The 20,303-nt window shown below is 46.4% G+C and overlaps 1 protein-coding gene across 2 annotated transcripts; it reads left to right on the plus strand.

Annotated features, from left to right (window-relative positions):
- The first annotated feature begins 217 nt into the window (after nt 1–217).
- LOC147100526 (proproteinase E-like) lies at nt 218–19,667 on the plus strand. 2 transcript variants are annotated; one of them, XM_085967568.1, is made up of 8 exons: nt 218–308; nt 3,723–3,811; nt 7,092–7,189; nt 7,294–7,422; nt 12,520–12,656; nt 13,883–14,025; nt 17,711–17,863; nt 19,585–19,667. In XM_085967568.1, the coding sequence occupies exons 1-8, from the start codon at nt 269–271 to the stop codon at nt 19,600–19,602; spliced, it is 807 nt and encodes a 268-aa protein (XP_085823694.1). In that variant the 5' UTR covers nt 218–268; the 3' UTR covers nt 19,603–19,667. The 2 variants fall into 2 exon arrangements, with proteins under 2 accessions (XP_085823694.1, XP_085823693.1); XM_085967567.1 differs by lacking the exon at nt 19,585–19,667 and having other exon boundaries at nt 17,711–17,884.
- Nucleotides 19,668–20,303: the final 636 nt, after the last annotated feature.

The following is a 20,303-nucleotide window of genomic DNA, read 5'->3' on the forward strand; positions in this document are numbered from 1 at the left end:
ACAGCGAATGACCCTGTGCGAGAACGCTGTTGTGGCAGGTGGTGGTTGCACGTACACACCATGGAAAGTTTTTTGGGCCATATAAACAGCACAACCTTGACACAAAGACATTTAATTGTTTACTTTCCTACATAGAGTGGGGAAGCTAACAGATATCAGCATTATTAAAATAACTGCTGAATCCAAAAAAATAGCAGCAGCCGGCAGGATATATAAAGGTCCGCATTTTCCAGTGCGTGTCTCAGCAACTCAGCAACACAGAGAGAAGATGTACCGACTGCTCCTCGTTGTACTGCTTGCAGCCAGTGGTAAGTCACCAGAAAGCGCCCTCCATCCAAACAAAATATCTAACTCCAGAAACATGTATATATAGAGGCATAGAGCAACGTTCTCTCTAAGCTGCAAGGTTTTTCCAATCTTAAACTTTGCGCATTGTGAATGGGCCACGCAGCCAGTTAAAGGGGCTGCACACCCCCAACAAAAATTAGGGGGAACATTAGCGTAGAGTACACGAGCAAGGAAGTTGTGCTAAACCTTAATAAATCGCTCGCTAGGTCTCAAAAGGAATATTGGCCTAAAAATTGGCCCAAGAGGGCGCTAACGGGTGGCGCAAAGCAACTAGCACCTGGGCGCAGCGCCGCCAATGCCTCCCGCGAAATTCAGTGGGAGGTTAGCGGCGGCGATAACTGTTAGCGCTCCACGACGCTGCGCCACCGGTGTTGACGTCATCACCGTGCACAGCGCCCCGGCCACGATCTTCTGTAGCGCCCCCTGACTTACCGCCGGACGCTATGTCCGACAGGGTCGGTGTTGCCTACCTGCGGCCGGGGCGGCGCTAATTAAAGGAGAGGTGCCGGGTGGCCATTTTTGTTGCTGGCCACCTGCCAGCACCTGCCCCCATTGCTGTCCTCGGCCTCCTGTGAAGCCCCGCCCCCTCCCCCCCCCCACCCCGCAGAGTGCCGGCTGCGCTCCGTGAGCCCGGCACTTCTCTTGCGTGCCGGGCTCTTTTGCCGGCATCCTGCTCCCTGGTGGCCCAGCTGGGCCCGGGGTCGCGCTGCACTAGGCCCCTCCCCTTTAATAAGGGGAGGGAAGGCCTGCAGTAACGCGGCCAACGTGCCTGGCGCTGCGGCACATAGCGCCGCGATATTCATTTCCAGTAGCGCCCCGCCTCCCTCTTGGAGCGCTACCAGTGAATTTCGGCCGCGGGACGCTAATTTTTTCGGGGTGCTAAAAGTAGCGCCCCGGCGAAGTTAGCGCCCCAAAGGGGGCATGACCCAATTTTTCCCCCATTGTGTCTAACCGGGTACGGTAGCATAGTGGTTATGTTACTGGACTAGCAATCCAAAGGCCTGGATTAATGATCCGGAGATGTGAGATTCAAATCCCATCATAGCAGCTGGAGAATTTAAATTCAGTTAATTAAAAAAACAAATCTGGAATTCAAAGCTAGTATCAGTAATGGTGACCAGGAAACTACCGGATTGTTGTAAAAACCCATCTGGTTCATTAATGTCCTTTAGGGAAGGAAATCTGCTGTCCTTATCTGGTCTGGCCTATATGTGGTTCCAGATCCACAGCAATGTGGTTGACTCTGAACTGGTGGCTCACCACCACCTTCTCAAGGGCAATTAGGGATGGACAATAAATGCTGGCCTTGCCAGCGATGCCCACATCCGATGAATGAATTTTTAAAAAAATTTAAATTCTGGGCACCATACTTTGGGAAGGATGTCAAGGCTTTGGAAAGGGTGCAGAGGGAAGTTACTAGAATGGTACCAGGGATGAGGGACTTCAATTATGTGGAGTGATTTGAGAAGCTGGGATTGTTTGCCTGAGAAGGTTAAGGGGAGATTTAATAGGGGTGTTCAAAATTATGAAGGCTTTTGGTATAGAGTAGATCAAAAAGTTGATAGAGTGCCCCCACCCCATCCCTCCCTAGCCCAAGGTTGCTGAGGCCATTTGTAACACCCCCTACCATTGCCCTGAATGAGGTCAGCTCACTCTGTACTGACTCAAGATCGAACTTGAGGCCTTCTGGTCTGTACAGTTCAGCGTGATTACTCACCGAGTGATTGAGGCACTTTATTATTCTGACTAGTTATGTGTGGTAGCAGTGTTTATGGCTGAAGATATATATGGAAAAATACCCAGGGCTTCTTTTCGCTCCATTCACTGGTGAGCAAATAGATAAGTTTAAAAGGGAGTTGACTGCTTTATACTCAAACCTACTTTATTGCTAAAATTAGAGATTGCAGAGAAACCTAGCCCGCAGAGATTTGTGAGACAGATTTTCTACACATTGGCTACAGCCGAATCCAATGTTCATTCACATGACTAGAAAAACAAATGAGCAGTCGGGGATTTAATCTTTTCGTACAATGTATTGCACTGCTAATTCAGCTTTCACTTTTTAAAGTATATTTTCTCCCACTTTTCCCCTTCATGCAGACGTTGGTAATTTTGACGTTATGCGCTGCTGTAAACAGCGAATCGGCAGTCTGTTTTACATCTTTCCCGATTGTCATTTACATAAGAACATAACATAAGAACATAAGAAATAGGAGCAGGAGTCGGCCATTTCGCCCCTTGAGCCTGCTCCGCCATTCGATGCGATCATGGCTGATCTTCTACCTCATCTCCACTTTCCTGCACTATCCCCATATCCCTTGATTCCCTTAATATTCAAAAATCTATCGATCTCTGTCTTGAATATACTCAACGACTGAGCCTCTGGGGTAGAGAATTCCAAAGATTCACCACCCTCTGAGTGAAGACATTTCTCCTCATCTCAGTCCTAAATGGCCGACCCCTTATTCTGAGACTGTGACCCCTGATTCTAGACTCCCCAGCCAGGGCAAACATCCTCCCTGCATCTACCCTGTCCAGCCCTGTAAGAATTTTGTATGTTTCAATGAGATCACCTCTCATTCTTCTAAACTCTAGAGAATATAGGCCTAGTCTACTCAATCTCTCCTCATAGGACAACCCCCCCATCCCAGGAACCAGTCTGGTGAACCTGCGTTGCACTCCCTCTATGGCAAGTGTATCCTTCCTTAGGTAAGGAGACCAAAACTGTACACAATACTCCAGGTGTGGTCTCGCCAGGGCCCTATATAACTGCAGTAAGACGTCTTTACTCTTAGACTCAAATCCTCATTGAAGCCAATAGAAATAAAGATGGGGAGCGATGTAACACAGGCTGCCGATTCGCTATCGCCCATTTTACACCGTCACACACAGTCTAAATTATCCCCGTTGATTCACAGTGGGGTATGGTTCCACCAGTCCAAGCAGCCCTTTGGAATCTCACCCAAGTGGCCATTCTTTGAAGAGAAAGCATTATGGAGACTGTCTGAGACAGTGAGACACATTATCCTTTCCCAACACTGACGTCCCTCACCGTGATAAGCACAAAATATTTTTTTAATATAATTTTTTAAATGATATTAAAATTGGAGAAAGGAATAGAAGGATATGTTGACAGGGTGCAATGAAGTAAGGTGGGAGGAGGCTTGTGTGGAGTATATACACTGGCTTGGACCTGTTGGGCCGAATGGCCTGTTTCTGTGCTGTAAATACTATGTAATGTATTTTGTAATGTAATACCACTGTATTTGCAAAGCAGACATTTGGAATACCTAATCCACCTCAGCAAGTTAAGACCTATCTGCATGCTACATTGGTCAGAATGAACAGCTAGTCTTTGATTTCTGTAATTCCAGCTTATGGCTGTGGGAAATCCAGCTACCCTCCGTATTCCTCAAGGGTGGTGAATGGAGTTGATGCAAGGCCGTACAGCTGGCCATGGCAGGTAAGTCAACGCGGAACTGTAAAGCCCAATAGCCCAATTGCCATGGATGCTGGAAATCGGAAACAAAAAAACGAAAATGCTGAAGATGCACAGTAGGTCAGTCAGTGTCCGCGGAAAGGACAGGATTGTCTCCACAAGATGCCGACTGACCCGTTGTGTGTTTCCACCACTTTATGTTTGTCTTACAAAATCTTTAAATGTTTTCTTTTCATTGAGAAACCTAGAGGAAGGGCTAAGGCACACAGGTGCAGGGCGGCTCGAAGATTGAAAAGAGTAAGGGAGAAGGTGAGGTAAATCAATTGGTAATGGTTGGATGATCATCAAGTTTGAGTTTTATAAGTCTGTAGGTAATAAAAGGAAGGGAAAACTGAGGGAGGCAATGAGTTCCACAGATGTGAGGTTCTGGGAAAGACTGAGTTAGAGAAGGAAATGTGTGATGAGGCCAAGGGCTGGATTTTGCCAATGGGGAGCTTTTGGAGGCGGGACTCCCACTTGTCGGGTTTTAGTCCCGCCTCCATCGACTTCTGGCCAACCCACGCTATTTTCCCTTGATTGACTTTGTTAAGCCCGCCCAGTGGGTTTAGCAGGCCAATTAAGGGAAAGCCGGTTACAGAGAACGTCAACGTATGACGTTTCATCTGTCAAAAATTTTTGACAGATGAATTGTCATCGTTTGACAGCTCAGTGAAGCTGTCAAACACTGACATTCTCTGTAGTTTGATGAGTTGTTGAATTCAAGACTCATCAAACCTCTTTGTTTAGCGGAAATTAGATGGGTGCTGCATTGGAGAATGCAGCGGCCATCTGTCATCTCTGCCGCGGAGGTACGAGTATCTCCGCATACCCAACTCTTGAAGCCTGCAGGAAGAAACAAAGGTAATTAAACATTTTCTATCACTTTCCACTCACCTCACATACTTACCTCTCCACACTTGCACCCATCACTTATCTCCACAGCGCACTTTTGCACCCCTCCGACCCCCGCAGACCCACTGCTCACCTCGGTGATCCTGGCGGGGTTCGGAGCCTTTGGGAAGCCCGCACTTGTGTTGGGTAAAATGGGGATAATTCTCTCATCTGCCTGTTAACTACCTGTTAACGGGCAGATAAGTGGCACTAATCCCCTTCCTGCCTCCAAGGAGACGGGACCCGGCGCGGGTCGGCTACCCGCCTCCTGGGAAGATGGCACGGAGGCGGGTTGGGGGCGGGTTGGGCACCCACCCCCAGATTCTGCCATTTTTCCGTCAGTCCCGCCTCCATACCCGCCTCCCCAGGGCTGGCAAGATCGCGCCCTAAGTGTGCATGTAGGAAAGAGGAAAGTAGGGTGATGTGTTTGGAGCTTAGGAAAGGCAGAATGAACTCGCATTTATATAGTTCATTCTCAGGATGTCTCCAAGTGCTTCACAACCAATAAATTATTTTTGAAGTGCACTCACTGTTGTTATGCGGGCAAGCACAGCAGCCAATTTGCGCACAGCAGCCAATTTGCGCACAGCAGCCAATTTGCACACAGCAATGTCACGTAAACAGCAAGTCAAGTTGACCAGTTCTGGTGGTGGCTGAGGGAGCTATGTCAGGCCCGGCACCAGGACATAGGTCTTCTACACATACCGCCATGGGATGTTTTACAGCCGTTGGAACAGGCAGATGGGGCCTCACTTTCACAACGCACCCAAAAGAGCAGCCTCCTTGACAATGCGCAAGTGCACTGCTGTGTCGGCCTAGATTCGGTGGTCAGGTCCCGGAATGGGGCTTGAGCTAATCACCTCTTTCAGAAGCAAGACCGCTACTAATTGAGCGGAGTGGACACCTGGGAGAAACAAGGGGGAAAGTGCAGAGCAGCATTTACTAAAGAGAGGAAAACAACAACACCAACGCCTTGCATTTATATAGCACCTTTAATGTAGTATAGTGTCCCAAGGCGCTTCGCAGGGGCGTTATCAAACAACATTTGACACCAAGCCAAGTAAGGGAAATAAAAACAGAAAATGCTGGAACTACTCAGCAGCTCTGGCAGCATCTGTGGAGAGAGAAACAGGGTCAACGTTTCAGGTCAGAAGGGTCATCGACCTGAAACGTTAACTTTGTTTCTCTCTCCACAGATGCTGCCTGACCTGCTGAATATTTCCAGCATTTTCTGTTTTTATTAAGGAGATATTAGGGCAGCTTGGTCAAAGAGGTAGGTTTTAAGAAGCCTCTCAAAGGAGGAGAGAGAGGTAGAGAGGCGGCGAGGATTAGGGAAGGAATTCCAGAGCTTAGGGATCAGGCAGCTGAGGGCATAGAAGCCAGGTATCTCAGAGGGTTGTAGGGCAGGAGGAGGTTACAGCAATAGGGAGGGGCGAGGCCATGGAGGGATTTGAAAACAAGGATGAGAATTTTAAAATTGAGGCATTGCTCAATTGGGAGCCAGTGTAGGTCAGCGAGCACAGGGGTGATGGGTGAACGGAACTTGGTGCGAGTTCGGATGTGGGCAGCAGAGTTTTGGATGAGCTTAAATCTATGGAGGATGGAAGAATAGAGGCCGGCCAGGAGTGCGTTGGAATAGTCAAGCGGTAACAAAGGTATGGATGAGGGTTTCAGCAGCAGATGAGCTGAGGTAGGGGCGGAGTCGGGCGATGTTCCGGAGGTGCAATTAGGCAGTCTTAGTGATTGCACAGATATGTGGTCACAAGCTCGTCTCAGGGTCAAATAGGACATCATGGTTGCGAACAGGCTGCTTCAGACTCAGACAGTGATCAGAGAGAGGGATGGAATCGATAGCTAGGGAATGGAGTTTGTGGCGGGGAACAAAGACAATGGCTTCGGTCTTTCCAATATTTAGTTGGAGGAAATTTCTGCTCATCCAGTACTGAATGTCGGACAAGCAGTGTGACAAATCAGAGACAGTGGAAGGGTCGAGAGAGGTGTTGGTGAGGTCGAGCTGGGTGTCGTCAGCGTACATGTGGAACCTGACCTTGTGTTTTCGGATGATGTCGCAGAGGGACAGCATGTAGATGAGAATTAGGAGGGGGCCAAGGATAGATCCTTGGGGGACTCTAGAGGTAATGGTGCGGGTGCGGGAGCAGGAGTGGGAAGAGAAGCCATTGCAGGTGATTCTCTGTCTACAACTGGATAGATAAGAATGGAAAAGCGACAAGAAAGGTTGTGAGAGAAAGAGGTTAGAAACTAGAGGTGAGGGAAGCATCGCCGATAAGGATTACCCATCAGTTAAGAAAAAAATGCACATGGCAATATGTTACAGAGAAATAAAACCCTAACTTATAATTTTGTTTACTGTTAGATTTCTTTGCAAGTCAAATCTGGCGGTTCATTTTATCACACTTGTGGTGGAACTCTAATTTCTGCCAATTGGGTTATGACTGCAGGCCACTGTATCAGGTGAGTACGACTACTATCAAAGCGTTTTCTTCCCTCCTCCTCCATGATTTGTTATGTCCCTGAAGCAAATGTGATTTAGATTTGATTCTGCTCTTTGTTCCTAGCACGGGACAGACTTACCGTGTGGTGCTGGGAGACTACGACTTGACTGTTAACGAGGGGGGAGAGCAGGTTATAAGCCCTGCCAAATTCGTCATTCACCCAGCGTGGAATATCAACTGTGTTGCATGCGGGTAAGTCCCAGCACCTATACGCAAGTGCCTTCCTCATTATTGTTGCATATCCTTAATATGTTCTTGTTTGTTTCAATACATCATGGAAACTAAGATTGAAGCCCATGGAATTGAAGGGAAATTATTGACCTGGTTCGGAACTTGGCTGAGCGGCAGGAGACAGAGAGTAGGGATAATGGGCAGGTACTCTAATTGGCAGGATGTGATGAGTGGTGTCCCGCAGGGATCTGGGTTGGGCCCTCAACTATTCACCGTATTTATTATCGACTTAGATGATGGGATAGAAAAGCCACATATCAAAATTTGTCAATGACACGAAGATATGCGGCATTGTAAGCAGTGTAGATGGAAGCATAAATTTACAAAAAGATATTGATAGATTAAGTGAATGGGTAAAACTGTGGCAAATTGATTTCAATGTGGGCAAATGTGAGGTCATCCACTTTGGACATAAAAGGATAGAACAGGGTACTTTCTAAATGGTGAAAAGCTAAAAACAGTGGAGGTCCAGAGAGACTTGGGGGTCCAGGTACATCGATCATTAAAATGTCATGAACAGGTACAGAAAATAATCAAGCAGGCTAATGGAATGCTGGCCTTTATATCTAGAGGACTAGAATACAAGGGGGTAGAAGTTATGCTGCAGCTATACAAAACCCTGGTTAGACCACACCTGGAGTACTGTGAGCAGTTCTGGGCTCCACACCTTAGAAAGGATAGATTGGCCTTGGAGGGAGCGCAGCGTAGGTTTACCAGAATGACACCTGGACTCCAAGGGTTAAATTCCGAGGAGAGATTACACAAACTAGGGTTGTATTCCATGGAATTTAGAAGCTTAAGGGGTGTAGGTTAAGGGCTGGATTTTGCCAGCGCTCAGAGTGCGGGTTTGGAGGCGGGTCCACTGTCGAATTAGCAAAGATTGACAGCGGGTAGGAAACCAGGTGCCGGGTCTGTGAGCGGAGAACTGACCCGACACCAAGCGGCGGGGGAGACAATTGAGATCATTAAATGGCTTGTTAACAGCCAATTTAATGCTATTTTGAGGTTTCCTTCCAATTTTACGTTCTCCCCCACGGGTTACCCGCTGCTCGGGGAACACACCAGCTCACCCAGGCGTGAGTTGAGTCTGCTCTGATGTTTCTGATAAGCTGACAGCTGCAGAAGTGGTGTAAAGGATGCCATGTTGCAGATGGTCAGTTTCAGAGTGCAGAAACTGTTGTTGCTGCATTTGTAAGACATATAGAGATTTCTTTAGCTTGCAAGTGTTTAGATCCAACTGTATGTCCAGTGCCACCTCATTGGAACAACCTCTCTCACCACTGACAGATCGCTTCTGTCATCTATTGCAGCAACATCGGCGCCCTTGAAAAAATCAGACCTTGTTCCTCTGAATCCCTCCACAATCAGCCCCAGCACCAACATCACCAGGCACACCAACATTACCAACAACATCCAACCTTCTCCGCCATCACCTGATGCTGCACTGGACACAGGGCATCAGCCCCTGATAACATTGTTGCCCAGGAGACCAGCAGTGGCATCACCATGGCCAGATTTATTTCACTCGACGCTGTAAACCCTGGCTGCCACATGATGTGCCAGGTTGACACCATCCCACACCAGCACCATGAAGCACCCCTTTAATGTCCAAGCCATTCCATGCACACTCATCACTATAGTGGAGGGGGTGGTGGTGGCGGAGAAGTATTGGCCCAGAAATTCGGGTCGGAGGCTTCCCGCGGGTGCAAGCCTCCAACCAGCGCTTACCTAGCACACCGGCCGTTGAGCTGTGAGCCTCCGTGGGATTCCGATCCTGGGCCTCCTCCAACTGCGGTGCACAGTGCTTGCGTATCCCAGGAGCGCAGCTAGTTCGAAGCGTCCCCTGGGATCACGTGGGCCATGGAGAGCCAATGGTAGCAGGGAAATGCCCATTCATAAAATTGACAGGAAGAGCTGTCAAAACCATAAATACTATAAGCCCCAAAACATCACTAAAACTTCAAATAAAAAAATTTTTAAATCACATTTTTAAAATAACTATAAATTATATAAAATAATTATTTTAAACAATAATTTTAATTTTTGAAAAAATTAATTACATTTTCTAACGGGGCTAAAAATAAACTTTAAAGTATTTAAAAATAATAAACCTGTGGAAAAAATGTTTTAATTTTAATTAATTCACCACTTACCTTGTTAAAAGTAGGCCTTGCACCTACTTTTTATATGTGTAACTCCTGGAGACATACCCTCCCGGAAAAACCTGGAAAAAAAATGTAAGTTCCATGCGCACGCGCTGCCTCTCCGGCGCACGCGTTCCACCTCTGAACCCCTTCCTTTAAGGGAACGGAAGTTCCAGTTTCCCGCGCATGCGTAGGTATGCACGAAACCGGCACTTCCATTGGGCCTACGGGTGAGTACCCCGTGCATACTCACCCGTGGGGACCCGAATTTCTGGGCCATTGAATGTCTCAACATTCACTAGAACTCAGTAAGTCACTTCTCAAGGTGTGCACAGATCTGTCCAATAAGGTAAAGTGTTGAAAATATAGATTTCACTGTCTGATTGGACACGGTTGGACACTGGTTGGACACAATCCAGGAGGATTCATCACATGGTCTTCCGCCCCGCCCCCACGCTCCCGCCATTGCTCACCCGACAGGTCCATCCTCATGGCGCAAAATGAAACAAACATGCTATTTTTTTTTAACGCCCCTATAATTTTTCGTCCGGGTTGCTTCTGGAGACTAATTCCTGGAGACTCCAGGACATTCCTGGAGAGTTGGCAACCGCTAGTCGTAGTTCAAGCAACTCAGTTCTAATTACGCTTATATATCAAACTCACCTATTTGTTCCATTTAAATAAGCAAATAGATAGGAACATGGATTTAAACTTTAAGCGTGGATCAAGGCTCCATGGTGCACTCCTATGTGGTCCATGAAGACAATGCGACTGGACAACTCTGCTATAAAGGGCTGTCCCCAACCACGGCAGTTCTGTTAACCTATCTACCTATCTTTTTGCTTTATATCGGTGCACCGTTCCTTTGCTTTCCGATCCTGTGTGGCCTGCTGTGTTTTTCCAATATTTTGTGCTTTTGCATTTCCAGCATTTGAGGATTTTCTTTTTATCCTTACTAGTAAGGGCACATTTAGAATATTCATGTGCCCTAAAGAAAGAAAGACTTGCATTTATACAGTGCCTTTCACAACCTCAAAGCGCTTTACAGCCAATGAAGTACTCTTGAAGTGTAGTCACTGTTGTAATGTAGGAAACAGTGATGGGGTCAGAAAAGAGCAACCAGGATGATTTGAAGTTACGAAGACAGGCTCACAGAACTGAACTTGTTTTTTTTTCATAGAAAAGAAAATAGAGAGGGGATTTGATCCAGTTCTTTAAAATGCTGAGAGGCAGAGGTGATATAGATGGAACTAAGTTATTTCATTTTTAATTGTGCACACAGAACTAGAAGAAAAGATTATTAAAGTCAACTGTCCCCAAATAAGACTGGAGATGATAAGAAATTTCTTTTCTGTCACGGAGTACTGACTCTTTGGAGTGGATGGTCAACAAAAGTGTCCAAAGGTTTAATGTAAAATGTGTTTAGATTGACAAAGATTTGGATAATATCAATTAGGATTGAGGCATATAAGGATAAGTACAGATAGAGATAATTAGGGTAGAAATTGGTTTAGGTTGCGCCCATTTTTCAAGCGCATAATGGGCGCAAAACATACAATTTAGTAGTAGGACAGCCTCTGTTGAGTATGTAGATAAGGCCCCTGGCCTAATCTTAGGACGGCCTTGGCCTCTCTGTTTGTGTGAGTGCTGTGCGCGCAGCACCGGTTCTGGGCTCGAAAATAGGCTCAGACCAAAATTTACCTCATTGAATTCTGTGTGGAGCAAGATGGCACCTGAGCTGCTGGGACCATGGAACTATCACACCAAAGAAGGAACCAGTCAGGGATGAATATAGCATAAGAGGTAAAGGTTAGAGAGGTGGCCTGGATTTCTGTTTGACTTAACTTTGGGGCAGCAGGAGAAATTTACAGAACCTTTCCTCCTCCGAAGAAGTCTAGTAGTGTCCACAATGGGATCGATTCTGCACAGCCTGTGAAAGGATTGGGCTTGATGGACCAAATGGACTTCTCTTTATCCATGGCCCATATTTTCCGATGCCTACAGGTGTGTACGGGCTGTGTACACACCCGTAGGGACATTGGAAATGCTGGTTTCAGGCATGTGAATGCGCTGAAAACTGGCATTTCCGATCTGTCAAGAATCCTCTTGACAGATCGGACGCCTGCCCTGGAGAAGGGCCTCTGCGGGCGGAGAGTTCCGCTTTCTGGAGAACCTCCGCCCGCTGAAAACCCTTAAAAATTCTTACGCCTGGTAAAAGCAAGCGTAAGCACTGCTTTTACCAGCATAAGAGTTTTTAAAAATTTCACTCATTTATAATTTAAAAATACCCCATAAAAAACTTTAATTTTTTTTTCAAAAAAGTAAATTTTTGTTTAAAATATTTAATTTAATGTAATTTTAGCTCATTTTAAAAATGGATGTTTAAAAAAAAATTAACAATGTTTTAGTGTCTTTTTTCAGTGATCCCCATTCATACTTTTGACGGGTCTATCTGTCAAAAGTATGAAGGGAGATTCCCTTCTCCCATTGGCTGGCCTGGCCCACGTGATCCCAGGGATGACTGCGAACCGCCTGCGCCCCGGGATACCTGGGCCCTGCGCATTTCGACTGTGGACAGGCCCAGGATCGGAAATGTCCGGACCCCGGGAACCCGCAGGTAAGTTCGTAGATTTTTTTCTGATAGGAGGTATCCGCACGCAGGACGCCTCCAGTCGGAAATTACGGGCCCATGTTTTCCTTTTTCCTTCCCTTCCTTCCCCATCTTATCTCCTGAAGGTATTTCACGCTTTGCTGGGATACAGTTCAGTCAAGTGGTCATTATTCATGTGTGAAGCAGGCTATTTGACCACAGGGTGCCAAAATGGCATTGCTTAAAATTTCATGCCAAAGGGAAACAAGGTTTAAAAATGCTTACATGATAGAACATTAAGCAGGAATTTCTACTCTTTTAAAGGAATGATATCACTTTGATCAAGCTCTCAAAGCCTGCGTACTTGAATGACAAAGTTCAGATCGCCTGTATTCCTCCTTCTGGGTATATTCTTCCCAGTAACTCTTACTGCTACATTACTGGATGGGGGCGACTCTACAGTAAGTCTGCACAAACCTTCAAAGATTTTTTCTCTCTCGTCCCCCTCAGGTTTTTCCATGCTATGCCAAGTTGTTGATTGAGTGTGGAATTTGCAGCTTTTAAAACTGAACAGGGTCAGGATCGGGCTGGGGCGGGGTGGTGAGGTCAAAGGTCAAGCTCTGACGTTTGTTTCGCTGGAAGTTGATTGGAGACCTCAAGAGCTAAATGTCGCCCACATCACAAGTGGGGTCAAAATGGACTTCTGGTTCCCATTTTAGCAATTTCTGGAGAGCCCACTGGAAAAAAAAACTGGATTGGTGGAAATCCAACAACAACAAACTGCATTTATGTAGCGCCTTTAACGTAGAAAAATGTTTCAAGGTGCTTCTCGGAGGAGCAATCCAAAAAAAATGAACGCCAAGCCAAAGAAGAAGCTATTAAAAGGGGTGACCAAAGGCTTGGTCAAACAGTTGGGTTTTAAGGAGGGTCTTAAAGGAAGAGAGGCAGAGGGGTTTAGGGAGGCAATTCCTGAGGGTGAGGCCCAGGTCGCTGAAGGCACGACTGCCAATGGTGGGGCAAAGGGACGGGGGAACGCATGAAAGGCCAGAGTTAGAGGAATGGAGACTTTGCGGGGGTGGGGTGGGGGGAGGTAGTAGGGTGGCGGAGGTTACAGGGATAGGGAGAGGCGATGCCATGGAGGGATTTAAACGTGAGGATGGCAATTTTAAACTGGAGGTGTTGAGGGCTGGGAGCCAGTGTAGGTGAGGGAGCAGAGGGGTGTTGGGTGAATGGGACCTGGTGTGGGCAGCCAAGTTTTGAATGAGTTGAAGTTTACAGAGGGGGATGGACGATGAGAGATCAGCCAGGAGAGCATTGGAATAGTCGGATCTGGAGATGACAATGACATGGATGAGAGTAGGTAGTGTATTCCCAAGTCTCTTCCAGTGCCGTTCTGTGTTCAGCTGTAAAGCCATATGTTGAAGGCAGTGTTCCTTCATTCTCCAGTATTCGCTTTTCCCCTAACAGAAAACATCTAAGCCAGTTAGCGCGGCTAAAGTGAATCTTTTCCACGAAGGGAATGGTGGGAATCAACCCATTGCCACACCAAGGAATGGTGACATCAGGCCAGTTTAGCACAGGGTCATACTTTTAATCCAACTTTTACAGGTGCTCTTATATTCTTGTTCATGAATATATTTGACTGTTTATCAGATTGACTTAAAACCTTTTATCTGGATCTTTACAGCTAATGGGCCACTTCCAGGAAAGCTACAACAAGCTTATTTACCAGTGATTGACTATGATCACTGCAGCCAAAGAGACTGGTGGGGCAGCATTGTGAAAACTACCATGGTTTGTGCCGGAGGTGCTGAAAAGTCCGGATGTAATGTACGTAATTATTCTAGAGATTTATGTGTGCTCACTGAGGTGAGGGATGAGACATGTCTGACTATATAGTTGATTGTGGGCACCAGACACCAACCCACAACCTAAAACCATGTGATGTGAAAGTTCCAATAGGCCTGGTGGCCCAGTGAGTAAAGGTACTGGCTCCAAAAATCATGGGCCTAGATCCCAGCAATTACCTCCAGTGCTGACCACACCAGAATTTGCACAGTCAGTTGGAGGGCACTTCATTCGCATGGAGCCCATGCCACTGTGGGCACATCTTGATTGCCCGCCAGCCCTATACTGCTGGAAGCTCTGATGCCTGGCTGCCATGAGGGTGCCCAGGGCCACCCCCTCCCAAGAGCCCATCCAGTTGCCCCCTGTGTAAAAGGGCCAATTAAAAAAATATATATTACCCATATTCAGCAGTCGAGACCACCCTCCCACCCAGTGGAGCCCACTTACACCCTACTGGGGGCCATACTGGCCTCCAGTCTTACACCAGGTCCGTTATGGGCTTGGGAAATGGGAATTCCCACCAGTAGGTAGATCCCACCCCCAAGGCTGACCGGAATTTCCCAACCGGGCATATTCAGCACCCAGTACTTTTCCGAGTGGTTCCATCGGACTCCCGCCGGAGTTACGTCGGGAATCAGGTGGAACTGATGAGGGAATTTCAACCCCATTGTGTAGTGTGGTATGGAGCCATCCAGACCAAGATGGTTCCAGCCTCGATCCATGGTCCGGGCTCAGTGGCTGATCTAGACCAGGGAGGAGATCAATGAACCAGGGGGTTTCCACTTCTGATTGCTGTGCAGTGAAGTCCACTGTAAGTTGACATCAGGTGAACCATTGGGGGGTTTCTTTACATAAAGTATTTTTGGCTTCTGTGTTTCAGACTACTCGCGTAGGTGAGCAGGGGGCTGTCTATTGATATTATTTATATGGACTTCCAGAAGGCATTTGATAAAGTCCCACATAAGAGACTGTAGAAGCCGATGGAATTGAGGGCATATTATTGACCTGGTTATGAAATTGGCTGAGTGGCAGGAGACAGACAGTAGGGATAATGGGCAGGATGTGACTAGTGGTGTCCCGCAGGGGTCTGTGTTGGGGCCTCAACTATTTACTGTATTTATTAACGACTTAGATGATGGCATAGAAAGTCATATATCCAAATTTGCCGATCACACAAAGATAGGCGGCAATTTAGATGAAAGCATAAAATTACAAAGGGATATTGATAGATTAAGTGAATGGGAAAAACTGTGGCAAATGAATTTCAATGTAAGCAAATGTGAGGTCATCCACTTTGTAGCTAAAAAGGATAGAACGCGTTACTTCCTAAATGATGAAAAGCTAAAAACAGTGGATGTCCAAAGAGACTTGGGGTCCAGGTTCATAGATCATTAAAATATCATGAACAGGTACAGAAAATAATCAAAAAAGGTAATGGGATGCTGGCCTTTATATCTAGAGGACTAGAATACAAGGGGGTAGAAGTTATGCCACAGCTATACAAAGCCCTGGTTAGACCATACCTAGGGGGAAAAATTGGGTCGTGCCCCCCTTGGGATGCTAACTTCGCCGGGGCGCTAAAATTAGCACCCCCGCGAACGAAATTCACTGGTAACGCCTCAAGAGGGAGGCGGGGCGCTACTGGAAACCTCCTGCCTCCCTCTTGGGGCGCTGCGAGGGAATATCGCGGCATTACGTGCCGCAACGTCACATGCTGCGGCACGTCGCACTGCAGTACTGCAGGCCTCCCTCCCCTTATTAAAGGGGAGGGGCCTAGTGCAGCGCGACCCGTGGCCCAGCTGGGCCACCAGGGATCGGAGTGCTGGCAAAAGAGCCCGGCACTCGAGAAGTGCCGGGCTCACGGAGCGTAGCCAGCAACCCGTGGGGAGACTGCACAGGAGGCCAGGAACAGCAATGGGGGCAGGTGCTGGCAGGCGGCCAGCAACAAAAATGGCCGCCCGGCATCTCCCCTTTAATTTATGCCTCCCCGACTGCACGTATGCCCCCTTGACCCTGTCGGACATAGCGCTCGGCGATAAGGCAGGGGGCGCTACCGAAGATCGTGGCTGGTGAGCGAGCGGGGTGCTGCGCACGGCGATGACGTAATCGCCAGAGGGACAGCGCCGCAGGACGATAACGGTTACCGCCGCCACTAACCTCCCGCTGAATTTCGCGGGAGGCGTTAGCAGCGCCGCGCCCGGGTGCTAGTTGCTTTGCAGCCCATTGGCGCCCTCTTAGGGAGCTAATGGGAGGCGCAAATCAAACAAATTTTTCCTCCCTAGAATACTGTGAGCAGTTCTGAGCACCACATTTTAGGAAGGATATATTGGCCTTGGAGGGAGTGCAGCGTAGGTTTACCAGAATGACACCCGGACTCCAAGGGTTAAATTACGAGGAGAGATTACACAAACTAGGGTTGTATTCCCTAGAATTTAGAAGGTTAAGGGGTGTAGGTTAAGAATATAGGACTAGGGGGCATAGTCTAAAAATTAGAGCCAGACCTTTCAGGAGTGAAATTAGGAAACACTTCTACACACAAAGGGTGGTAGAAGCTTGGAACTCTCTTCCGCAAACGGCAATTGATGCTGGGTCAATTGTTAATTTTAAGTCTGAGATTGATAGATTTTTGTTAACAAAAGGTATTAAGAGATGTGGGGCAAAGGCGGGTAGATGGAGTTAGGTGACAGATCAGCCATGATCTCATTCAATGGCAGAACAGGCTCGAGGGGCTCAATGGCCTACTCCTGTTCCTATGTTCTGTCCCAGAGGAAGTGTTTTCACGTGCCCAGATATCTAGGTAGATTCTTAGCATGCTCGGGGAATGAACAGAGAAGTCGCTTCAGCATATTTCAACTATTGATTTTATCACCTGATCCCATGGGATCCTCCTTGCATTCAGAAGGCAACAGAATAACATTGCACTAGATTTTCATTCAGGCTTTAAGTGACAAATCTATTAAAAATAAAAGAGATGAGCAGTAGTAGTAAACACTTTTTTTTCAGTTGTTATAAAACTTAGCTAACTCCTGTGTAATACAAAATAGTAAATAATTTGCAACTGCTGCACTAAACTACAAGTAATGATTCCTTTTTCTTTTTCACCATCTACCTAATTGTTTGAAGGATTCAGACAGACTCTCCAATTTCAACAAGACATACTGATAAATAACTTTAAAAAGGAGCCCAGGACCAAACACATTTAAATAACTGCTATGAACAATTTTAAAGTTACCAATCAAACACATATTGAAACAAATTCTACAAGATGTTTGTATTTGAATTGAATGTGTTGGCCCCTTTTTCAGACATCAGACAAAGACAATCCAACTAAAATCTCCAAAAGTTGAATCAAATTAGGTTGGGACATGATTTCTGATTTTTGATGCCTTATATACTGTTACACAACTAAAGAGGTCGATACCACGTTAAATCTTAAACAAAAATGCTTTTTTTTGGTCACAATCATTCGTGAAATAATAGCCTGCCAACATTCACTCTCTATGCTCACAAATGGAAAATGCCCTCTTCAGCAAGGTATTTTGGAGATCTTCCAGCCCTCGTGGAGTCATGCTCTAACTTGAGTTGCCACCTTCTGGAGAGGAGGGAATTAAAAAAAGAAGAAATTCAGCAAAACTTCTTGAAACATTTTGCCTCATTTTTTTTGCAGGGAGACTCTGGTGGACCATTGCACTGCAAGAATGCTGACGGATTGTGGTACGTCCATGGTGTGACCAGCTTTGTGTCAAGTTTGGGATGCAACACCATAAAGAAACCTACTGTCTGGACTCGGGTATCAGCCTTCGATTACTGGATTACTCAGGTAAGTATCATTTCCAAGTAGGAAGCAACAGAAATACGTCTCTTATTATTACAGAGCTCAAAATCATAGAATCAAAGAAATGTCAGCACAGTAGGAAGCCACCCAGTCTATTCTCTCCACGGATGTTGCCTGACCTGCTGAGTTTTTCCAGCATTTTCTGTTGTTATTTCGGATTTCCAACATCTGCAGTATTTTGCTATCGTCCTATTGTGCCTTTGCCTGTGTTTACTCTAATCCCATTTCCTTTACCCTTTAGTATTTTTAATTTCCAATTATGGCCCAGACACTCGGGTCGGAGGCTTCCCGCGGGTGCAAGCCCCCGACCTGCACTTACCTAGCGTGCCTGCCGTTGTGTTGTGGGCCCGTGTGGGATTCCGATCCTGGGCCTCCTCCAGCTGCTTGCGTATCCCAGGGGCGCAGTAGTTCAAAGCGTCCCCTGGGATCACGTGGGCCATGGAGAGCCAATCGTAGCAGGGAATCTCTATTCATAGCTTTGACAGGAAGACCTGTCAAATCTATGAATAGTGATCGGCCCCAAAACCTAACTAAAACTTCAAATAAATTTTTTAAAAATCACATTTTTAAAATAACTATAAATTACATAAAATAACTATTTTAAACAATAATTTAAACTTAAAAAAAAAAAATAATTACAGTTTTTAACAGAGCTAAAAATAAACTTACCTTTCTTTAAAGTATTTAAAAATAATAAACCTGTGAAAAAAATGTTTTAATTTTATTTAATTCACCACTTACCTTGTTAAAAGCAGGCTTTGCGTCTGCTTTTTAAACACGCAGCTGCTGGAGACTTACCCTCCCGGAGAAACCTGTAAAAAAAACAAAAGTTCCAGGCGTACGCGCTGCCTCTCCGGCGCACGCGTTTGACCTGTGAACCCCTTCCTTCAAGGGAACGGAAGTTCCGGTTTCCAGCGCATGCACGAAACCGGCACTTTCGTTGGCCCTACGCGTGACTATAATAGCCACTTGTAATGCATTTCATGTCCTAAAAATTCTCCTGATGAACCAAGTTCTTTCGAATCTCCCCTTTATGCTTCTACTATTAATCCTCTATTTATGCTTGTAAGTGAAACTTAAAGGGATGGAGACAATTAAAAGGGAGTGTCATAATAGGCTGACAAAAATTCTGAAAGCTTTTGGAGAGCTGCAAAAAGGCATCTCAACCCATTCGCCAAGGCTGAAGGGATAGGGGACTAAGAGGAGATGGGCAAAAATGAAGGGAATGGAAACCCAAGGTTTGGGCAAGCATTTGATGGCTGCTGAAGTGGAGACGGTGCCACACGAGATGGTCACGAGGATGGTGGTCCTCCATGCCAGTTCCATGGCACCAACCTCCGAGGTGAGCATTGCAGCATCCCTGCGAGGAGGCGGCACACTCATGCTGCACTGGGAGTGCCGAGAGGCAGGGGCCGGAATTTCAGGCAATCGGGGCTAGTGGCAGGGGAAAGTGCATGGAGTGTTTTTAAGGTCTAGGGGAAGAAGGAGTTAGATGGGTATTGATTTCAACAACATGAGGATGCAGTAATACTAGGGATGCATTAATACTACTAACAAAACACAGAAAAGCAAGAGAGGTTGGGTACTTCATATATTATAGAACAGTTACACATGAGGACGTCTCACCTTCAAGACCCATTCACACATACTTATGCATTCATTTGAGAGGCGAGTGTTGTAACTACTTTTTAACTCCTTTCTTCCAGACCATGGCCAACAACTAATAGAAGGAAAGAACGTCAAAACTGTTGCCCCATGATGAGCAATAAACTAAAATCATGAAGTGAAACGCATTGTCTGTCATTTTTCCGAGTCACTGCTGTGAATTCTGGTGAATTTTCAGTCTCCAATGGATTGGAAATGTTGCTTTGAAATGGTCTCAACTCTGCTTAAAGGCTATAGTGAGAAACGTGAGTGAAGGGCTCAAGGCCCACAGTGCCTGGTACCATCAAGTTTGAAGAAAGCAGGAAAGAGAGAAAGAAAAAAAAGAAAGAAAGGGAAAAGGGATGAAGAGAGAAAGAGCTCTTGAATTTATATAACACTGCAGCACACTTTTCAGAACTGACTCTTGGTGCTTCCCTTACAAGGAGCTGTTCTGAACTACAATGAGTCTTATAGAGTCATAACAGCACAGAAGGAGGCCATTCAGTCCATCAAGTCCGTGCCGGCTCTCTGTAGAGCAATCCAGTCAGTCCCAGTCCTCCGCTCTATCCCCGTAGCCCTGCAAGTTTAGTTCCCTTAAGTGCCTATCTAGTCTCCCCTTGAAAATATTGAGGGGGGAAAATTCGGTATCGCCCCATTTGGGGCGCGATTATCGGCCGTGCGCAAAGTTTAGCGCCTGGTGCTAATTATTGCCTCCGATGGCAAACTTGGCTTTTATCGCCCCTGGAGGTGATTGGAGCACTAAATCAGGCGCTTCACACCT

Source organism: Somniosus microcephalus, chromosome 25 (assembly GCF_052327205.1).
Source record: "Somniosus microcephalus isolate GS21.2 chromosome 25, FLI_Smic_1.0, whole genome shotgun sequence".
In the NCBI taxonomy this organism is placed as follows: Eukaryota; Metazoa; Chordata; class Chondrichthyes; order Squaliformes; family Somniosidae; genus Somniosus; species Somniosus microcephalus.

Excerpts from the sequence above, each read along its gene's own strand:
- LOC147100526 (XM_085967567.1), top strand. The coding sequence starts at position 269 with ATGTACCGACTGCTCCTCGTTGTACTGCTTGCAGCCAGTG. Across the intron at positions 7,190-7,293 it reads ACTGCAGGCCACTGTATCAG|CACGGGACAGACTTACCGTG; the intron begins GTGAGTACGACT and ends CTTTGTTCCTAG. Across the intron at positions 14,026-17,710 it reads CTGAAAAGTCCGGATGTAAT|GGAGACTCTGGTGGACCATT; the intron begins GTACGTAATTAT and ends TTTTTTTTGCAG.